General features: G+C 43.0%; 1 protein-coding gene across 1 annotated transcript in view; it reads right to left on the bottom strand.

Annotated features, from left to right (window-relative positions):
- Positions 1-627: 627 nt before the first annotated feature.
- The window catches only part of LOC147029074 (prolyl 3-hydroxylase 1-like), a 49,259-nt gene continuing 32,386 nt past the window's right edge, over positions 628-17,500 (bottom strand). Inside the window, exons 14-16 of the mRNA XM_085880028.1 lie at positions 3,227-3,302; positions 2,507-2,647; positions 628-2,044 (exon numbers count right to left, since the gene is read on the bottom strand). Coding sequence (XP_085736154.1) covers positions 1,913-2,044; positions 2,507-2,647; positions 3,227-3,302 — 349 coding nt within the window. The 3' untranslated portion in view covers positions 628-1,912. The remainder of the gene's footprint in view (positions 2,045-2,506; positions 2,648-3,226; positions 3,303-17,500) is intronic.

A 17,500-nucleotide genomic window follows, 5' to 3' on the forward strand; every position in this document is an offset into this window, starting at 1 on the left:
TCGACGTCACACCGAATAATCCTCCGCCTTTGGTGCGCGTCCTGCTCGCACGAAACCCTAAAAGGTGGGGCTTCAGCTGGCTTCTGACATCACGCCCATCAATCAGCAGCCTCGGGGGTATGACTTCGCCGGATGTCACTCTTGGAGGTGGGGCTTCTGCCTGCTTGGCATGTTTGCATGTTTCTCATCATGGTTTTGGTTATCAAGGGAAAATCACAGGGGGGGAAATTACATACTGGGGAAGCTTATTCTTACTCCCAAGCTAATTAACACAATACCACCTCCCGACGTAACACTTAAGCTCACAGTTTCCCTACTTAATTACATTGGGATGCCTCTTACACGTCCACAAACCAAACCACTCTATTCAATGCTAAATTCCTGATTAAATTCCTCCATCTACCCCCACAGCCATAACAATATATTTATCTGTCTGTTCGCTTGTTCTTTATACATTTCCAACCCCCTGGGCAGATTTCCCTGAAATTTCCTCTACCGCATTATTTTCACGCAGGGAAGGTCAACGTCAAAATTAAACCTTTCAACTCTTCATTAAATTAATGGAAAAATCTGAAATAACGGCGCTTTGAGCATTCAAGCAGCAATGTATGTTGAGTGTTCACCTCCTGCTCCCACCCTCAGTGGGGAGAAAGGCAGAGCTTCACCTGCACCTCCACACCTTTGTGCTACTCTGTCAGGAATGGAACTAACTGCATTTAAATATTTATATTCCATATGCAGGTTTAAATTAATGCACAAAGGGTCCACTGTCTCCCCGGGGCTACACCGGGTGTAACGAGTGGTCGCATGAGCATGTAAGACAAAATAAAAACAAGGAAATGAGCAGGTCATTGAGCCCATCACTTTCCTGTTGCACTACCGAGTTAATTTTTGTTTCTATTGTATTCAGCAAACATATTGTTTCAGCTGCCGACACAAAAGCGGCATAGACACACATCTTGCAGCCTTCATCAGCAACAAATGTTCAGCACAAAAAACGCCCAACAATGCTTGGTTGGGTTGTGGTGCTGTTTACGTAGTTGGGTCAACTAACAATCTCCACACAAATGTTATGTTCATAAACAGGTGCAAAATTGAGGGAGGTGAAGGGGGAAAGGAGGTTTGAAGGTGAAAAGGCATCTAAACAAGGAGAAATAAAACATTCAGAAAATGAGGGTCTTCACTCCAAATATTGCTCCTGATCTCCATCCTCTTCAATGCACTTCACAAATGGTCAACAATCATTTTTGTATCTCAACACAGAAACCCTCTTTCCGAAGTCCCCTTAAAGTAGTGGACGTAGCTGTGGTATGCAAAACATGCAAAACAGCTTCTCTTGATAATCAAAAAATAAGAAGACACGAGGAAGAATCTACACACAGGTGAAACAGAATGGACTCGATATTTTTTAATTTGCCGTAACTTTGTCACATTTATAAAATTAACGTTTTGTTTTTAATTGAAAAGTTTTTCTATTATTTTCTACACAATATTAAGTGTTTTATGTCTGATGTAAAATAAAAATTTATAACAATAACAATATCTGCCTGCCTTGATCACTCCAGAATTTTTTTTTTCCTGTAAAGAAATATATTACCTCATTTTTGAGGTCTTTCAATCATTAAGCAATGATAAAAAGCTTCCTTTTTGTGAGTTCCTATAATTATGTCCACCACTGAAGGTGGTCGGTGGATATGTTTTCACCCCTGTCTGTCTGTCTGTGAGCAACATATCTCAAAAAGTTGTGGACAATATCTGCCAAAACGTGGTGGATGAGTTGGGTGGGTGACAAGAACAAGCCAATTAGATTTTGGTTCAGGTCCAGATCCAGATCCGGTAGGATATTGTACAGTAGGATACGAAACATAAACCATTCAGCTTGACGGAGGTACGCGCTCCACCGATTGCTGTTCTAGTTTATTGGTGGACTTCCTGAACATTTTTCATCAGTGCCACCATTAATGAAACGAGGGTTTGGGTGTCCTCTGAGATGAAATTTTCTGCCACAGAACATCATTTGTTCAAGATGCCATGAGTTTAATTCCTGAAAGAAAATAAATGGATTGAGAAACTTGATATTTACCTACATATTAGTAACAAGACGGTATACATGTTATCTTGTGATTGCCAACGAGACCTAATACGACGAGACCATGTACTTTCAAAGTTACAAGTGCGGTGGCAAAACCTTTGGGATGACCCTCACACAACTGAAAAACGTTTCTCAAAGGCATGTGAAGGTAAAATGTCAACACTTCGGCTCCAAAAACATCATAATGGCAAGAAATAACAAGCCAGTACCTTTGATGTGCGTAGTGACATGAAACCACCATTTGTGATGTTTTACAGAAACCGAGATATGGCAGAAACTTATATCCAAAAGAAATCGAGTAAATTAAAAAAACTGGACAACAGAACAATTTTTTTTAACTCTGTGGACCAGCTACAAATGGGGATTCGGGATGAAATTATTATTATTAACATTATTATTGTATTTTAAGTTTACCTTTTCCTTGCTGGTGACGTCAAATGTGAACCATAGTGCCACAGCGCAGCGACGGCCATGTGTGACCGCTCGCACACCATGAGGATTTTCCTCTCCGGAGGAGAACGCAACTAGGCGACCGCACTTTGGCCTCACCTCCGCCTGTCGTGGGAATGCACGCATGTCAAGGGACAAATTGAAACGAGATCACCCGGTGCTGCATCACAACCCGAGATAGAACTTGAAATAGAATTTAAGGGATCAATGCCGCTTCCAAGTCATTATATTTCCTCAATTTTCGCAATCTCACGCAATCGTTCCTGTAGATTACAATGTGCTATTGAGATACAGAGAGGCTCCCAATACGACAGAGATGGCGATTCTGTTTTTGATGAAATGAAAGAACACTTCTGAAAGGGACGACAAAACCTTATGAACAGTCAGCTATGGGCATGCCACCTTTATTTGATCAGAATTGAGAAAAGAGGATATTTTTTTCAGGTGAACACCATTCAGATGAACACCAAAGCACAAAAGGCAAAACGAGACACTGAATCCAAAGCCGTTGTAACATATCCACAAATCGTTGACAGGTAATGCAGCAGAGATGCTTGATGTACAGGACGAACACGAGGACGGACACATCAATGGCTTTGGAAACAGTCGCAAAATAAAAAGTGAAACCATAACAAGCTTTGTGCTAGAACTCTCACCTTGCTACGACACCTCACTCGCACTCACCGTTACCGTAGTGGCGTCTGTTTCTGTGAAGATAAAATTTCCTCCCTCGAATTCATCACCCAGGTAGAGAATGCCGCTAAGTGGGTGAGGGGTTAATAGGTGGGATTAACATATTAGGGTGGTGTTAAAAATGTTCATGATGCTCAAGTAGCTCTGACTTTCATATTACGATGTCATTAACTGCATGCAGTGCTCCGAGAAAGCTCACAGGCTGGTTTGAGGTTTGCACTTCTCATCCAAGCTTTGACAGGCTGTGAACAGTGCTATGGTAAAGACAAAGAGACAAAAGACAAGCCTAAAGGCGTTCGTGATCTTTCGTGGATTATTCGTCGCCATTGTGTGTCGGTATAGGCTTCTTTGGAATATCACTGTGATTGTGTCAGCCTCAAACAATGAAGGACAAGAATTGTGAGAAACAACATTGTTGACACACACACACACACACACACACACACACACACACACACACACACACACACACACACACACACACACACACACACACACACACACACACACACACACACACACACACACACATACACACACACACACACACACTAGCAAAGACTATTTTTTATACCATTTGTGTTCCTGGTTGCAAAAACGTGAATATTTAGAGGGAGTAATTGGACACAGCAGCCTTCATTGTTAAGAGATACGAAGAGCATTAAGTTTAACATGTCATTTGAAATGTTTTAATTGACATTTTAAAAATGTTTATTTTTCCTCCACTCTTATATCCAATGTCCTCCTAGTCCGGCAGCCAAATGGTTTTATTTGCCTATTTATTCATATGCAGCTTGTGACCGCTTGGTTGCATCATTTTCTGGGGGAGTGGCTGTGCTGCTGATGCAATGCCCCCGTTACCAGTAAGCTGGCACTCATTTTCCATCCATCCATCCATCCATTGGGACAATGTTCTGTACAGAGCGTCGGAGCTGCCGAAGCAGTCTCCTGGGCTGTTGGGCACAATCCTGGACGTGTAGCCACTCCGACGCAGGATACTCGATTGGCTCAGTCATCCCAGCAAGCTAGTACTCATTTTGCTGACCCCAAAAGGATGACAGGCTAAGTCAACCACCTGGTGTTAATTTAACGTAACGACTAAAGACCCCAAGATCTTAAGCCAGCCATCTTAACCGTTCAAGCCAACACCAGGCCTAGCCAAATGGTGATTTTTCGGTTAACCTTGCCCTGGAGGTCTCACAATGGTTTCTTCTTGATTTGGACTCCTGAGCCTGTACATTGAGAAACTTGCAGGTACCAACCTGGAATATTTGGCCATTTTCAGAAAATGTCCGTTGCCATGGCAAACACACACATTAATTGTGTATTTTATGAAGTTGAAAACTTCTGGACCTACAAATGATATAAACGTATTCCAAGTGTCCATTCATATGGACTTTGATATGTGTGTCCTGCAGACAACTAGTCAAGGTGATTTGAGGTCAAGGTCATTGAAAAAGAATCAAGGGCAAGTGAAAATTTCAGTTTTTGCATAAAATATGCTTGGAAAACTTTTTTTTTAATTTTAAACAGTTTAGCAATCATAAGAGAACTTTTATTTTGTCTTTGATGTACATGCATCATTTTTTTGTGCTTCATTCACAGAAAAAGAAAAGCTTCCTCAAAGAGAACCAATGTTCATTTGTCATTGTAACATACTTAACCTCTATAAGACATAGTCCAAGTCCAAGCAACATTCATGATAAATTTGAACTTCATAGAGCAATACATTTACAAAGTGTACCCATATTTATGGTGCTTCACCTGGCATGCTTTATGGTATCATGTAATTAATATACATCGTTTAAGATTATGAAATTTAGCCAAGATTGCTGATCAAGGTCAAATTTAGCCAACATTGCTGATCAAGGTCAAATTTAGCCAAGATTGCTGATCAAGGTCAAATTTAGCCAACATTGCTGATAAAGATCAAATTTAGCGAAGGTCGCTGATCAAGGTCAAATGTAACCAAGATTGCTGATCAAGGTCAAATTTAGCCAACATTGCTGATCACGGTAAAATTTAGCCAAGGTCGCTGATCAAGGTCAAATTTAGCCAAGGTCGCTGATCAAGGTCAAATTTAGCCAAGAGCGCTGATCAAGGTCAAATTTAGCCAAGATTGCTGATCAAGCCTAAATTTAGCCAAGGTCGCTGATCAAGGTCAAGTTTAGCCAAGATCAAGGTTTGTGATGGAAGTCAAAACCACAGCGAATTTGAACCGCTGAGTCAGTATCTCTCTTCCAAACATTGACAACACCAGTTCATAGCTGCATCCTGTCACCCCTTAAATGAATGATCTGTTCCCATAAGATGCTACATTGTTTCATTGTTATGCTTGCTGTACTACTGTCATCTCATTTCATGTAGACATGCATTAGATGTGAACCCTATCTCACACAAGTGACATTTTTCATGAGATCCATTTTTCCCAGTGAATTAAAATTGCATCTGAATATCTCACTGATTGAGTTTTCAAGAACATCCTGGCCTTGAAGTTAGCTTTTTGGATCAAGATAAGCCAATATTTTCTGTAATACATAAAGGTTGAATCACAGGGGCCAACCCTGGTGTACAAACATGACAGTCTGATAACTATGTTGAGAAAAAACCTGGTAAATATTGTATTTTTGCTCTATAGTTGAAATGAGAATGGTATCTCACGTCTCAGGGGTCAGTGATTTGGAGGGTAGATCAGGTCCTCCAAACATTTAATTGAAACTCTACCAATGAATGGCATCCATTAATACGAGTGATGGATGTGCTTGTTTTAACAATACACCTGTCCAATGTTCAGTACTCAAGAAAGTCCCATCTTCCTACTTACCATGCTTCATTTTGTTTCCAGAGAAACATGGACAGCCGTTTATTCAGACGACAAGACACCTGCAATAATCCAAGTGAAAGGCTGACTACTTCAACCCAGCAAAGAATATTGACCATTATTAACAAAAGCAAAATAATGGATGATGGTTTACATGTATACCTTGGAGAAAGGTTGTTTTCTGATTCAAATTCAGAGTGCATTACCATAAAATTGTCTCAACATATATGTCCACATATATACCTACATACATTGAGAGTATGCGCCACAGCACGTCACTGCGTTCACTTTCTACCAGTACTCCAGGGGCCTCCATCTGGCCATCCCCCAAGCAGATGCCATCTCTTAGAGATAGGACATTCCAGGCACCCACCCGAAGGGACCACCTGAGGTTAACCCGAGGAGTCCACCGTCTGATTGTCGACACCTCAGCACTACGGTGTGCTTTGTAGAGTGAAGCGTTTTATGGTGGCTGGAGTCCAAATCCTGCCACCAACCACCTAGAGAAGGTAACCAACTGCAGGAGCTCCTCTGCCCTTTGGCAAGTTTTGTATTTAATCCTGTTGGGTGTCCATGTCCATACAGCATCCACACTCGGGGGACCTGGCGGGGGGAGCCAGTTTAGTCACCAACACTCGATCAAGGCCCAGTCACACCTTGACGTTTTAGCCAGCTTATGCCGATTTTTGGAAAATTTGTCTAAAACGGTGGTACACGTCGAATACGTTCTGGGTAAGTTTTGATAACATTGTGAGCACGCTGAAAAACACTGTCATACGTCGTCGTACGCTGGCTTTAAACGTTGTACTTTTCGGTTGTCCTCAAATTTTCCATGCTTGAAAATTTTGAGACGTATGCCAGCGTATGACTCACATGTTCCGCATAACGCTGGCCATTAGTTGTAGGCACGTCACGCGATCGTTGACTCACGTCGACACACGTTACTTGTGAGTTACTCATATGTCGAAACACGTCGAGGTAATGTTTAGCGTACCTGAAACATTTCTAACCTATGAGTTACGTGTTGTACTCACGTTACGCGATCGGTGACACACATCGACACACGTTACTTGTAAGGTGCTCATAAGTCGAAACACATCAAGGTAATGGTTAGCGTCAGTGTTCCAGACTCCCTGGTTTTTTTTTTTTTTCTTCCATCCTTCGGTATAATGGTAATTTTGACACTTCGATTTCTCGTGCGGTTATAATATAATTAATAGGCTGCCGCTCAACGATTTAAATCATAACCGCACTGTACACTGAACACCGTCATACCGAAGAAAAAAAAAGCCGGGAGTCTGGATCACTGACCCTAACCATTACCTTGACGCGTTTCGACTTATGAGTACCTTACAAGTAACGTGTGTGATGTGTGTCAACGATCGCATATCGTGCGTACAACTTATTCCCATCGCATGCGGAGCGTGTGTCATACGGCAAGTACGTCGTAAAATTTTCAACATGTTTAAAATTACAAGACGTACTCCACTTACTAAGACGTATGATAGCGTACCTAAGCGTTCTATTCACGTATACCAAACTTACCCATACCGTATTCGACGTGCGCCAGCGTTTTAGACGCATTTTTCAGAGGTCGGCATACGCTGGCAAGATCGCCAAGGTGTGACTGCGATGTTGACACTTCCATTTCTGCGGCGGTTATGATTTGAATCGTTGTGCGGCAGCCTTTTCATAACCTACGCCACGTCATCGTCGGCGATGCGTGCAGCGCGCTATGCCTAAGTTAGACTATCGTTGGGCATCGGTTGTGAAGGCCGACAACAGGTTCAGCATTCGTTGGTATAAGTTATCTATAACACAACGAAACGTTCTGTGTCCGTTACTAATACGTTATGCATAAGACCAAGTTGTTATGAATACGTCCGAATCTTAAAAAAAAAACATCAAAAGTTCAACTTCAGCCAGCGTTTTATATACATTTTAATACGTTGCCATTGCTGGCTAAAACGTCAAGGTGTGACTGGGCCTTCATGAACAGGTTAGTAGGGGTTTTACATGATACCCATAGCAAGTCACATATCTGATCTGGCTTGACCTGACAATCAGGGTTGGGTGCCACCATATCGACCAGGCTGCCTTGTACCGTCTATTAAAACGGCACAATGCAGGGCCACATCCTCAAGTGATCCCCCAACCCAGCCTCCAAGTAGCCAGATTACAGGTGAAAGCCATTATGCCCATCATGATTATTAACATAGCTTCATTTCTGTCCACATATCATCTGAAAAGGTTAAAAGATGTGAAAACCCAATTCACTTCCTCCTGAACCAAAAAGACAATGTCGTTCCAGTGTTTGATTGCCAAAAACACTTCTTTTTTTGTGGTGTCTGATCAAAGCAGATAGTGTGATTGTTGATGGATCTGCAATGCTGTGGGTTGTGCACTGGCCAACAAATGGGAGAGTAAGGAACTTCATAGACAATATCTTCTCAAACATCACCAGCAGGTTGAAACATTCTGCGTGTACTTAGTGTTTGACAGGTACAAGGGCGACAGCATCAAAGGTGAGACTCAAACAGCCAGAGATAACGACGCAAGCAAGTGACAAACTCTCACTCTCGATGGAATTGCAATCGGAGAAAGTTGTTCCGCAGTGATCAGTCTGATCGTTGAAACCGATCTGATCTGATCGTTGAGTCATTGCAAGAGCAGAGAAAACAGCTAAACCTGTTCAAGCATAAGTTGGTGGCTCCAGGACATGATCCAGTATCAACTGAAATCAACAGTGGCTTGTCCATCAAACGATAAGACCATGTGAATATTCAGGAAGAGGCCGATGTGCTAATGATCCATCAGTTGGTGTTCATTACAGAGGAAGGGGGAACAGACATCTGTATTAAAATAATTTCAGATGACACAGATATGTTTGTGTTGCTCCTCAACTTTTAGAATAGGAGACAACTGAAATGCTCACCGATGATAGAACCAACTTCTCGAGAGAGGAAAAGCATTGACATCAGAGAATCAGCTGAGACTCACAAGGATATGATTCTTGAGGTCTTGGCTGCCCACTCTCAATATCCGGATGTGACACCGTCGCACAATGCTGGGGTATTGGGAAGGCTAAGATGCTGAAAATGCTTTAAGCAGGTCACAAGCTTCCAGCACCAAGGAATACCTTTGCTAACATCACAAATACTGTGAAGGGATCCACTTCATTCGTGGCTGCATGATATGGACATGCAGAAGCAACTTCAATGACAGAGCTACGGTTCAAGTTTTGGAAACATAAAACAGCCAGGGCAAACATCATCACAGCTTCAAAGTTGATGGCACGTCCTCCAACTCCTGATAGGCACGAGGGTCCACCTTCAAGCCTGCATTTGGAAAAGTGCAGCTGAATCCAATCCTCCCTCAAAAGATCCAGTTAAGTATGGACAGATAATGGACGAGGTAAATAAAACCCTGCTACCAATCACACTTCCGAACAACGTATCACCAACACCAGATTTCATCTTGAAACTGATCAAGTACAGTTGTGAAAACTGCAAGTCATCGAGGTGTTCATGCGCATCAGCAAAGTTGATGTACACGACATTCCGCCAATGTGAAGTAGGAACTGAATTCTGCAATGACTGCAGCAGAGCACTCGATGATGCTTCTGATGATGAGGCTGAAAATCCAGCCATGATTACAATAATGGATACATAACGAGGTCGGAACTTTATCTGTTGAGCAAAATTGTGCTGAAGTTACATCATGTATTTAAAATATCATTTACTCTCATGACATCCATTGTCTCCGAGCAAAGGGAGAAACCAATGCTTCATCAAATCTGTTTGGTCCATTTGTAATGGATTGGAACATTAATGGCAGATGTGTTAGGGTTTTACCTGGCATTAATCGATCCGTTTGACTTTGACTTTGCTTATGACTTTTGCTTCCATCTTCACACTTTGTGACATTTGGACACAGCATTAATTTAGCCTAAACTAGTGGTGACTGTTGTATATGTTTGGAACCGAGATGCTGACTTAGCAGTTTGAAGCAGCTGTTGATTTGCCGTCAGTCACTGACCTTGATCAGTGACCTTGGCTTAAGCCCACAACCTTGACCTAGTTAATTAACCCTTTGAGCCCTGAGCTCCTTGGACTTTCAGCTACCCCACCTTGGGCTCCCTGGAGAACAATCCGACTGCTTGGATATATGGATGTTTGAATCGCGGTTGGTAAAATGGCCGCGAGGATTCAAAGGGTTAACATGTCCATGAGACTGTCAAACATTGAGTACCGTCAATGTCCAAATGAACCCATGAGTGCGATTTGCAAATGTCAAGCTATGGTAGTGTAAACACATACCATGAATGTTGCTTTAACTATGTCTTATTGAAGTGACGTGTGCAGTACATGTTATTATGGCAACTAAATATTTGTCCTCTTCAACAAAATGTGTTTTTCTGTCGATAAATCGGAAGAAGTAGGGTAACAAAGACAAATATAAAAGTTATCGGATGATTGCTAAACTTGTCATAAAGTTTTGAATGTATATTTTATGCAAAATCTGTGCATTTTTCTCTTGGCCTTGAGTTTTACTCAATGACCTTGACCTGAATGGGTGGATCACACAACATTTGTATGTTCAGAGATATTCAACTTTCTGAGATATGCATTTCTCGTATATAATATGGTTGCCATGGCAATGAGCAAGTATTCAAAATTCCCAAAGATGTCAGGGGTGACACCCACCAGTTTCTCAATGTAGAGGGTCTCCAGAGTCCAAATCAATAATTACAAAAAAACAAACGATTGTAGGACCTCCAGTGCACGGTTCACCCCTGGGCTGCCGGACGATCCTATACTATTCCTTCTTCGCCTACCCTTCCTTTCGGTATCATTCCTGGTTCACTCGCAAACTTGTGCCTGATCTCCCATCACTTTCATGCAGTGCTCTATTTCTTCGTGCCGAGAAACTGTCCTCGCCATCACAATCCTGATGTCAGTCTTTGTCCTTATGTCCTTGGAATCCTCATATCAAACCTGTTTTACAACGAGTGTGTGATTACAGCAGTAAATGCATTCACATCAGAACGCTCCCCATATCATCTCCTTTACACCTGGGATTCCCCACATCAACTTCAGGTTCCCCCCACATGCTACAGGTCTCCAACACCTTCTTCGGGTTGTCCACCCCCAAACCTGCTCAGTGACCCCCACCTCGTGTCTCCACGCCGTGTGTCTCCCATGCCCACCCCTATTTGCTTCCCTCACGCTCCACTACATCTTTGCTTCCCCACACCCATCGCCCCCTTTTCACATGCCCCAAGCCCACCCCAGATTGCTACACCTGCATGGCAACAGCCCTGCCTCTCTTCCCTAACCTGCCCTCAGGAGAGTCAGGAAACAACATCTTTCTAATCTCAAGTCAGAACTCTCAAACCTCCCTCCCTCCTCCAAATCCTGGTGGCATCTAGTCAAGTCTATTTCTTGTGTATGTTCCCCCTCCATCCCCTCCCTTACCTCAAATGGCTGAACAGCTGACACTGCACATGAAAAGGCTGAATGGATGAACTCCGTGTTTGCTTCTAAATCTTCTGTCCCAAACCCATCGCTTTCTGTACCCACCTTACCCAGTCACGCACAGCTGTTCCTGGACTGTGTCCTTTTCTCCTGACAAGGTGGAGAGCTTGCTGTCAAACCTCGACTCAGATTCTGCAACCGGTCCAGACAGCATCAGCCCACGTGTCCTAAAAACCTGCTCCTCTGCCCTTGCTCACCCTCTCTCTGTTCTTCAGACATTCATCTCTGTTCTTCTCTGTTCTTCATCACTTCAGACATTAAATCCTTCCTCTTCGCCAATGGCTTGATTTTGCATCAACAATTTGGATTCAGACCAGGTCACTCTACCCTGGACATGCTACTTCTGCTTTCCCAACAATCGATGGAGGTCCTAAATGCCTAAAAAAAAGGAAAATCTGGAACCCCCCCACCCACTTTCTCAACAATACCTTTGTAGAAGTCCTTTCGTTCAAGCTTTTGGGCTTCACTATCTGCCACGGTCTTTCCTAGGAAAGAAACATATCCAAGCAGGCCTCCAAAAGCCAGTCACCGACTGGGCATCCTACATCATGCAAAGTCCTTCATTGGCACACCTGAGCTTCTAACCACATGCAAGGCTTTCATCCGCAGTCTGATGGAGAACTGCTCCTGACTCACACCTCGCTTGACTTCACGCTGTGGAAACCAAGGCTTTTAGGATCATTGGTATCTCCTGCGATGAAGCCGAGTCTTTGGGTCTCTCACTCTCTCACTACAGGCAGGTTGGTGGTCTTTCTGTCTTCCACCGTCTCCTCTGCAGCCTTGCTCCCCCTCCCCCTTGCTCTGTCTGTGATCTGTCCCTCCTATAATTCCGCAGGATACTCAAAGGTCCGCCAAAAACCCCAGTTTGGTGAAACTGTCAAAATCAAGAGTCACTGCTTGAAAGTCCCTGTAGTGTCCATCATGTTTACCCCCTGTACCCCCACCCCATCCCTCTCCCTTACACAATCTCCTCATGTCACTGCTCCCCACTATTCTGTGCTTCCCTCTCCCACCCCTTGTCTCCTCCTCCTCTTCTTGTTATATGTTCTGTGTAAAAGCTCTTCCACGAGTCTTGACATGGTGTACATAAAATAAATAAAAAACAACCCGTGTGGACCGACAACATCCGAGGGTTCCGCTCCAATCTGACAGATATTACAATCCAGGCAGCTTGACAGAATCCTTAATCCTATAGGATGTTCCCGATTCCTCTGCGTCTCTCCCCGGCTCTTGTTTTATCAGGTTTGACAGGCCTGTACCCCATCCTTGTGGCAGAGTTGCAGTTTCCATCAAGAACTTAATTTCTCACTGTCTGTGTACTGTTCTCATCCCTCCAAACCCCCAGGAGTACATTTGGCTGTGCTTTCTGCTCCACAACCACCCTCTGTCTGTGCTCCACAACCACGCTCTGTCTGTCTGTGTGCTCCACTGTCCGACGAACTATGTCTAATCCATTCTCATCTTTCTATAGCTATATCTATATCTATCTATCTATCTCTCTCTCTTCCTATGTGGTAATTACCTCCACCACCAAAGGTGAAGGAGGTTATGTTTTCACCCCTTTCTGTCTGTCTGTTTGTGTACAGGATATCTCAAAAAGTTGTGGACGGATCCGGATGAAATTTTGTGGCCAGGTTCGGGTGTGACAAGGACGAACTGATTAGATTTTGGTGAAGATCTGGATGCGGATCTGGATCTGATATTTTTAAAAAGTGATTCTTCACCATTGAGAGACAGGGCTAAACCGATATATAGCACGATATCTCAAAAAGTTGCAGACGGATCCGGATTAAATTGTGTGGACATGTTGAGTGTGTGGAAAGGACGAATTGATTCGATTTTGGTGAAGATCTGAATCCGGATCTAAATACGAGAATTATTTAATTTTTTAAGTGATTCTTCACCATTGAGAGATTGGGCCAAAAACGATATATAGCACTATATTTCAAAAATTTATTGGGCCCGATGTGTTCTCATGGATCAGGCATTACGTGGTGGAGGTATGCGCTCTACCCAGTGCCATTGTAGTTCCATCTGCAGTTATCATACCCCTCTTCTCACCCCTGGCACACATAATCCAGTGGTGAGGGTGCTGCCTACAAGCAACTTGCCATCTTCTTCGTGTAAGACAAATCTAATCGAAGGCAACTGAAGATCATCACAAAGCCCACAGGTGTGTGCACACTCTCAAGAGAGCAAGAAAACAACATCTGGCCAACCTCAATGCTGAACTTTCAAACCTGTGGTGCCTTGTTAAGTCTTTTTCTGGTGTATGCTCCCCCTCGATCCTTTCCCTCACTTCAAATGAAACCACAGCTGACTCCACTCATGAGAGAGTCAAATGACTAAATTCTGTGTTTGCTTCCAAATCTCGGGTACCAAACCCGACCCCATCATACCCAACTTCTCATGGAAACCATCTTTCTCAGCTGAGAAGGTGAAGAAGTTTCTTGTAAAACTCGACTCCAAAACTGCTACAGGCCCAGATGGGGTCGGGTTTGGTACCCAAAACTGCAACAGGTGCACGTATCCTAAAAACGTGCTCTGCTACTCTTGCATTCTTTCTCTTTCTCTTTCTCTTTCTCTTTCTCTTTCTCTTTCTCTTTCTCTTTCTCTTTCTCTCTCTCTCTCTCTCTCTACCCTATCATTTTCTCTTGGTAATCTTCCATCCATTTGGGAAAAAGCTAACATCACCAGGATATACAAACCTGGTGCAGAAACATATCTTCTTAACTAGTGCTATTCGATTACTTCCAATTTTAATCATAGACAGGTAATCCATCATCTCAGCTGACATCAAAACCTTCCTTTTCTCTAATGGCCTGATCTCAGACCACAAGTTCAGATTCAGACCTGGTCACTCCATCCTGAATATGCTGCTTCTGCTCTCCCAACAACGTGTGGTGGCCCTCAATCTCAGACATGAGATTAAAGCCGTCTCTCTCGACATAACTTGAATACTCACAGTACGCACCCTGCCTTGATCTCCAGACTCTCTGCCTATGGTGTTCTACGCCACTTCTTCTCATGGCTGACTCACTTTCTCCACTCTCATAGTCAGTGCCTGGCTCTCAATAGGATCCTCTCATCTCCTTTCCCTGTTGAGGCTGGAGTTCTCCCAGGAAGTGTTCTGGGCCGAGTCCTATTCCGAATTTTCATCAATGGCTTTTCTGATTTTCTGGAAAATCGTGCGCATCTCTTTGCTGATGATATCATCTCTCATCCTTCAGATAGGCAGGCAGCAGCCTCTTTCCTCTCTGCATACGTTGATAGATTCAGGTCCTGGTCCAACTCTTGGATTATCTTTCAATCCTGACAAATCTCACACTCTCATTCTGTCTCTCCAAAAGGACCATCTGGCAAAGCCTCCGATCTATTTCTTTCAAGGTCCAATGACACTCAAAACTTTCTGGTTATTTATCTATTAACTTGACCTTCCCAGTGAAGAAATCACCCATGTTTCTTTTTTAAAATCAACAATGGGATAATTAGACCAATATTTCGAATATTTGTCGTGCTTTTCACAACTTTCTATGCCCCGCCCCTTTAAAAAGTTGACTTCAGCGAACCGCAGGTCACGTGACCGTTGACGTCATCTCCAGAACGCGACTCGCACAGAGTGGATCGATTGGACATCGCGCGCCGTATAAAGTACATACAAATGCATTGTGCACGTGTGTTTGTTATCTCACTGATCGTCTGAATTCCTGTGATTGTTTCACGGAAAAGAAATTCTGCTTCTGAGCCGTGTATGCACAACAATCACGAGGCAATTATTTATCCCTTTACTACCTTGTCGTAGTCGTGTACAAATCCAATCCATGTATGTACAATAAAGGGCTATACCCCCATGTCCACAAAATATAAAATGTGACTGTTGAACGTTTCCATTAAAAAAGAAACTTACAGGGACATACAAGTAAAATACCAAAGATTAATATTGCATCATTTCAAGGGGAAAGGAGATCATTTTAAAATCAAACAATGTGAAAAACCTGCACCCACATTTTGCAGCTTATTGAATTGTTCGTGAAACCAGCCTGGTGGTCTCGGTACGATTCCACATACATATAAGCCAGGTATGGCTGTACTCGACATACATGGGTTTATTCGAAAGTGAAGGTACTGCTTCCATTGGCTTGCTATTCATTAACATTTAGCCAAAATGCTGTAATAAATGAACAGGGAAAAATATGTTGGCACAACTATGAAAGACAAATTTATCTGTCCTATTACACGGCCTCATATCCTCGGGACTCTTACGCATTGACTTATACATTGTGTGCATGCTAATACAAGTTACTTGTCAACTCTATAGAGTCTAGACGAGTCAGATAAATCCGTCGTCCGTCCGACTAGTCCGATAAATCTGATCTGCTGTAGCTTTCTTTTGTTATTCTCTTTTCTGCATTGTTTTCTACTGGCGCTACATGACGACAGTAGGAATAAAATAAATAAAAGTGCAACACAACGTTAGATTTATCGGACTACTCTAGACAATTGTGTCGCAAGGTGTGTTATGCACACAAGTTTTCATCGTATCCGGACAGCGAGATTGCTTCGTTTTATGCGCGGAGAGATACGGCCGATGACATGCGCTGGCCTTGTTTGAGATTCATTCGCCGCGGTGCAACATGTCCGCTGCGCTGCGCTGGTCATGTCACCTCACATAAATATTTCTGATATCGAGCAGTATGCAAGTCAAATTTACATTATTGAATTACGAATAGGATTTTGTCTAACCAGTTGTTATTGCCAAGTCTTTCTTCGATGTCCTCCCGATCATCATGAATTCCGGGAATTTCATCGCCAGTTTCCTCTACTTGTCCTGCTTCAGGCTCGAACTAGTAAGGCCGAATTCCATTTCCAGCTGCCTGAACTTCACCTCCCGCGACTACGTTATCCGACAATTCTCCATCTCATTCAGACCAAAATCCTTCATTTCTCTCACACTCACTGTCGCAACCAGACAAATCAAAGTCCATGTCATCCATTATTCAAAACCAAATGTTTGATTTTTTTAAAGCAGACATGAACGAAGCGTTTGAGCCGACCAATCGAATGTGGAAACACACAGGAAGCCAATACAATCACGTAGACTACCAACCCAAGTAATTTACGTGCAGCCTTTGTTGTTCTGGTGATGACGTCGTGTGGGTTACGCGTTGTTCAGTAGATTTCGGCAGAATTTTTAGGGGCGTTCCCGAAGAGGTTTGTTTTTTTAATTTTACATTTTACAGAATGAGTATTGTGAAAAAACATCGTCAGATCAGAAATCACGATGAAAAACTCCTATAGGACATATATATGCAATTTCAGTACTTTTGGGTGTCATGGGTCCTTTAACTCGCCTGTTGAAGAAGTTCAGTCACTCAAACCTTTGGGCCTCACAATTAGCCATGATGTTTCTTGGGAAAACCACATATCCAAGTTGGCCTTCACAGCCAGCCTGGGCAAACTTGGCATCATCCATTATGCATTATTTCCTTGTAAAATCTGAACTATCAACTTACAAAACCTTCATCTACAGCTCGATGAAGAACTTCTCTCCAATTTGGACTAAGGCCCTGTCTCAGCCCTTTCATTCCTTGATGCTCGAGAAATCAAGACAATAAAGATCATTGGAATCTTGTATAATAATGAAGGGGACTCTCTGGGCCTGTTACTTTCACATCGTAGACACGTTGGTGGTCTCTCTCTTCTCCCCCCACCATCTCCATTTTGTTCTTGTGTCCTCTGCGCTTTCTTACTGTCTACCCCCTTCCCTCCCCCAAAGTTTCTACAGGACCCACACTGTCTGCCACTAATTAACCCACTTCTGGTAAAACTCTCAAAACCCAGGCTCACTACTCACCTCCACTCATTTGCTCCTCTTTTCTCTCAGTTGTGGAACTAACTTCCTCAGAC

Source organism: Eptatretus burgeri, chromosome 4, assembly GCF_056783735.1.
Source record: "Eptatretus burgeri isolate ZD-2024b chromosome 4, Ebu_testis_v1, whole genome shotgun sequence".
Taxonomy (NCBI): Eukaryota; Metazoa; Chordata; class Myxini; order Myxiniformes; family Myxinidae; genus Eptatretus; species Eptatretus burgeri.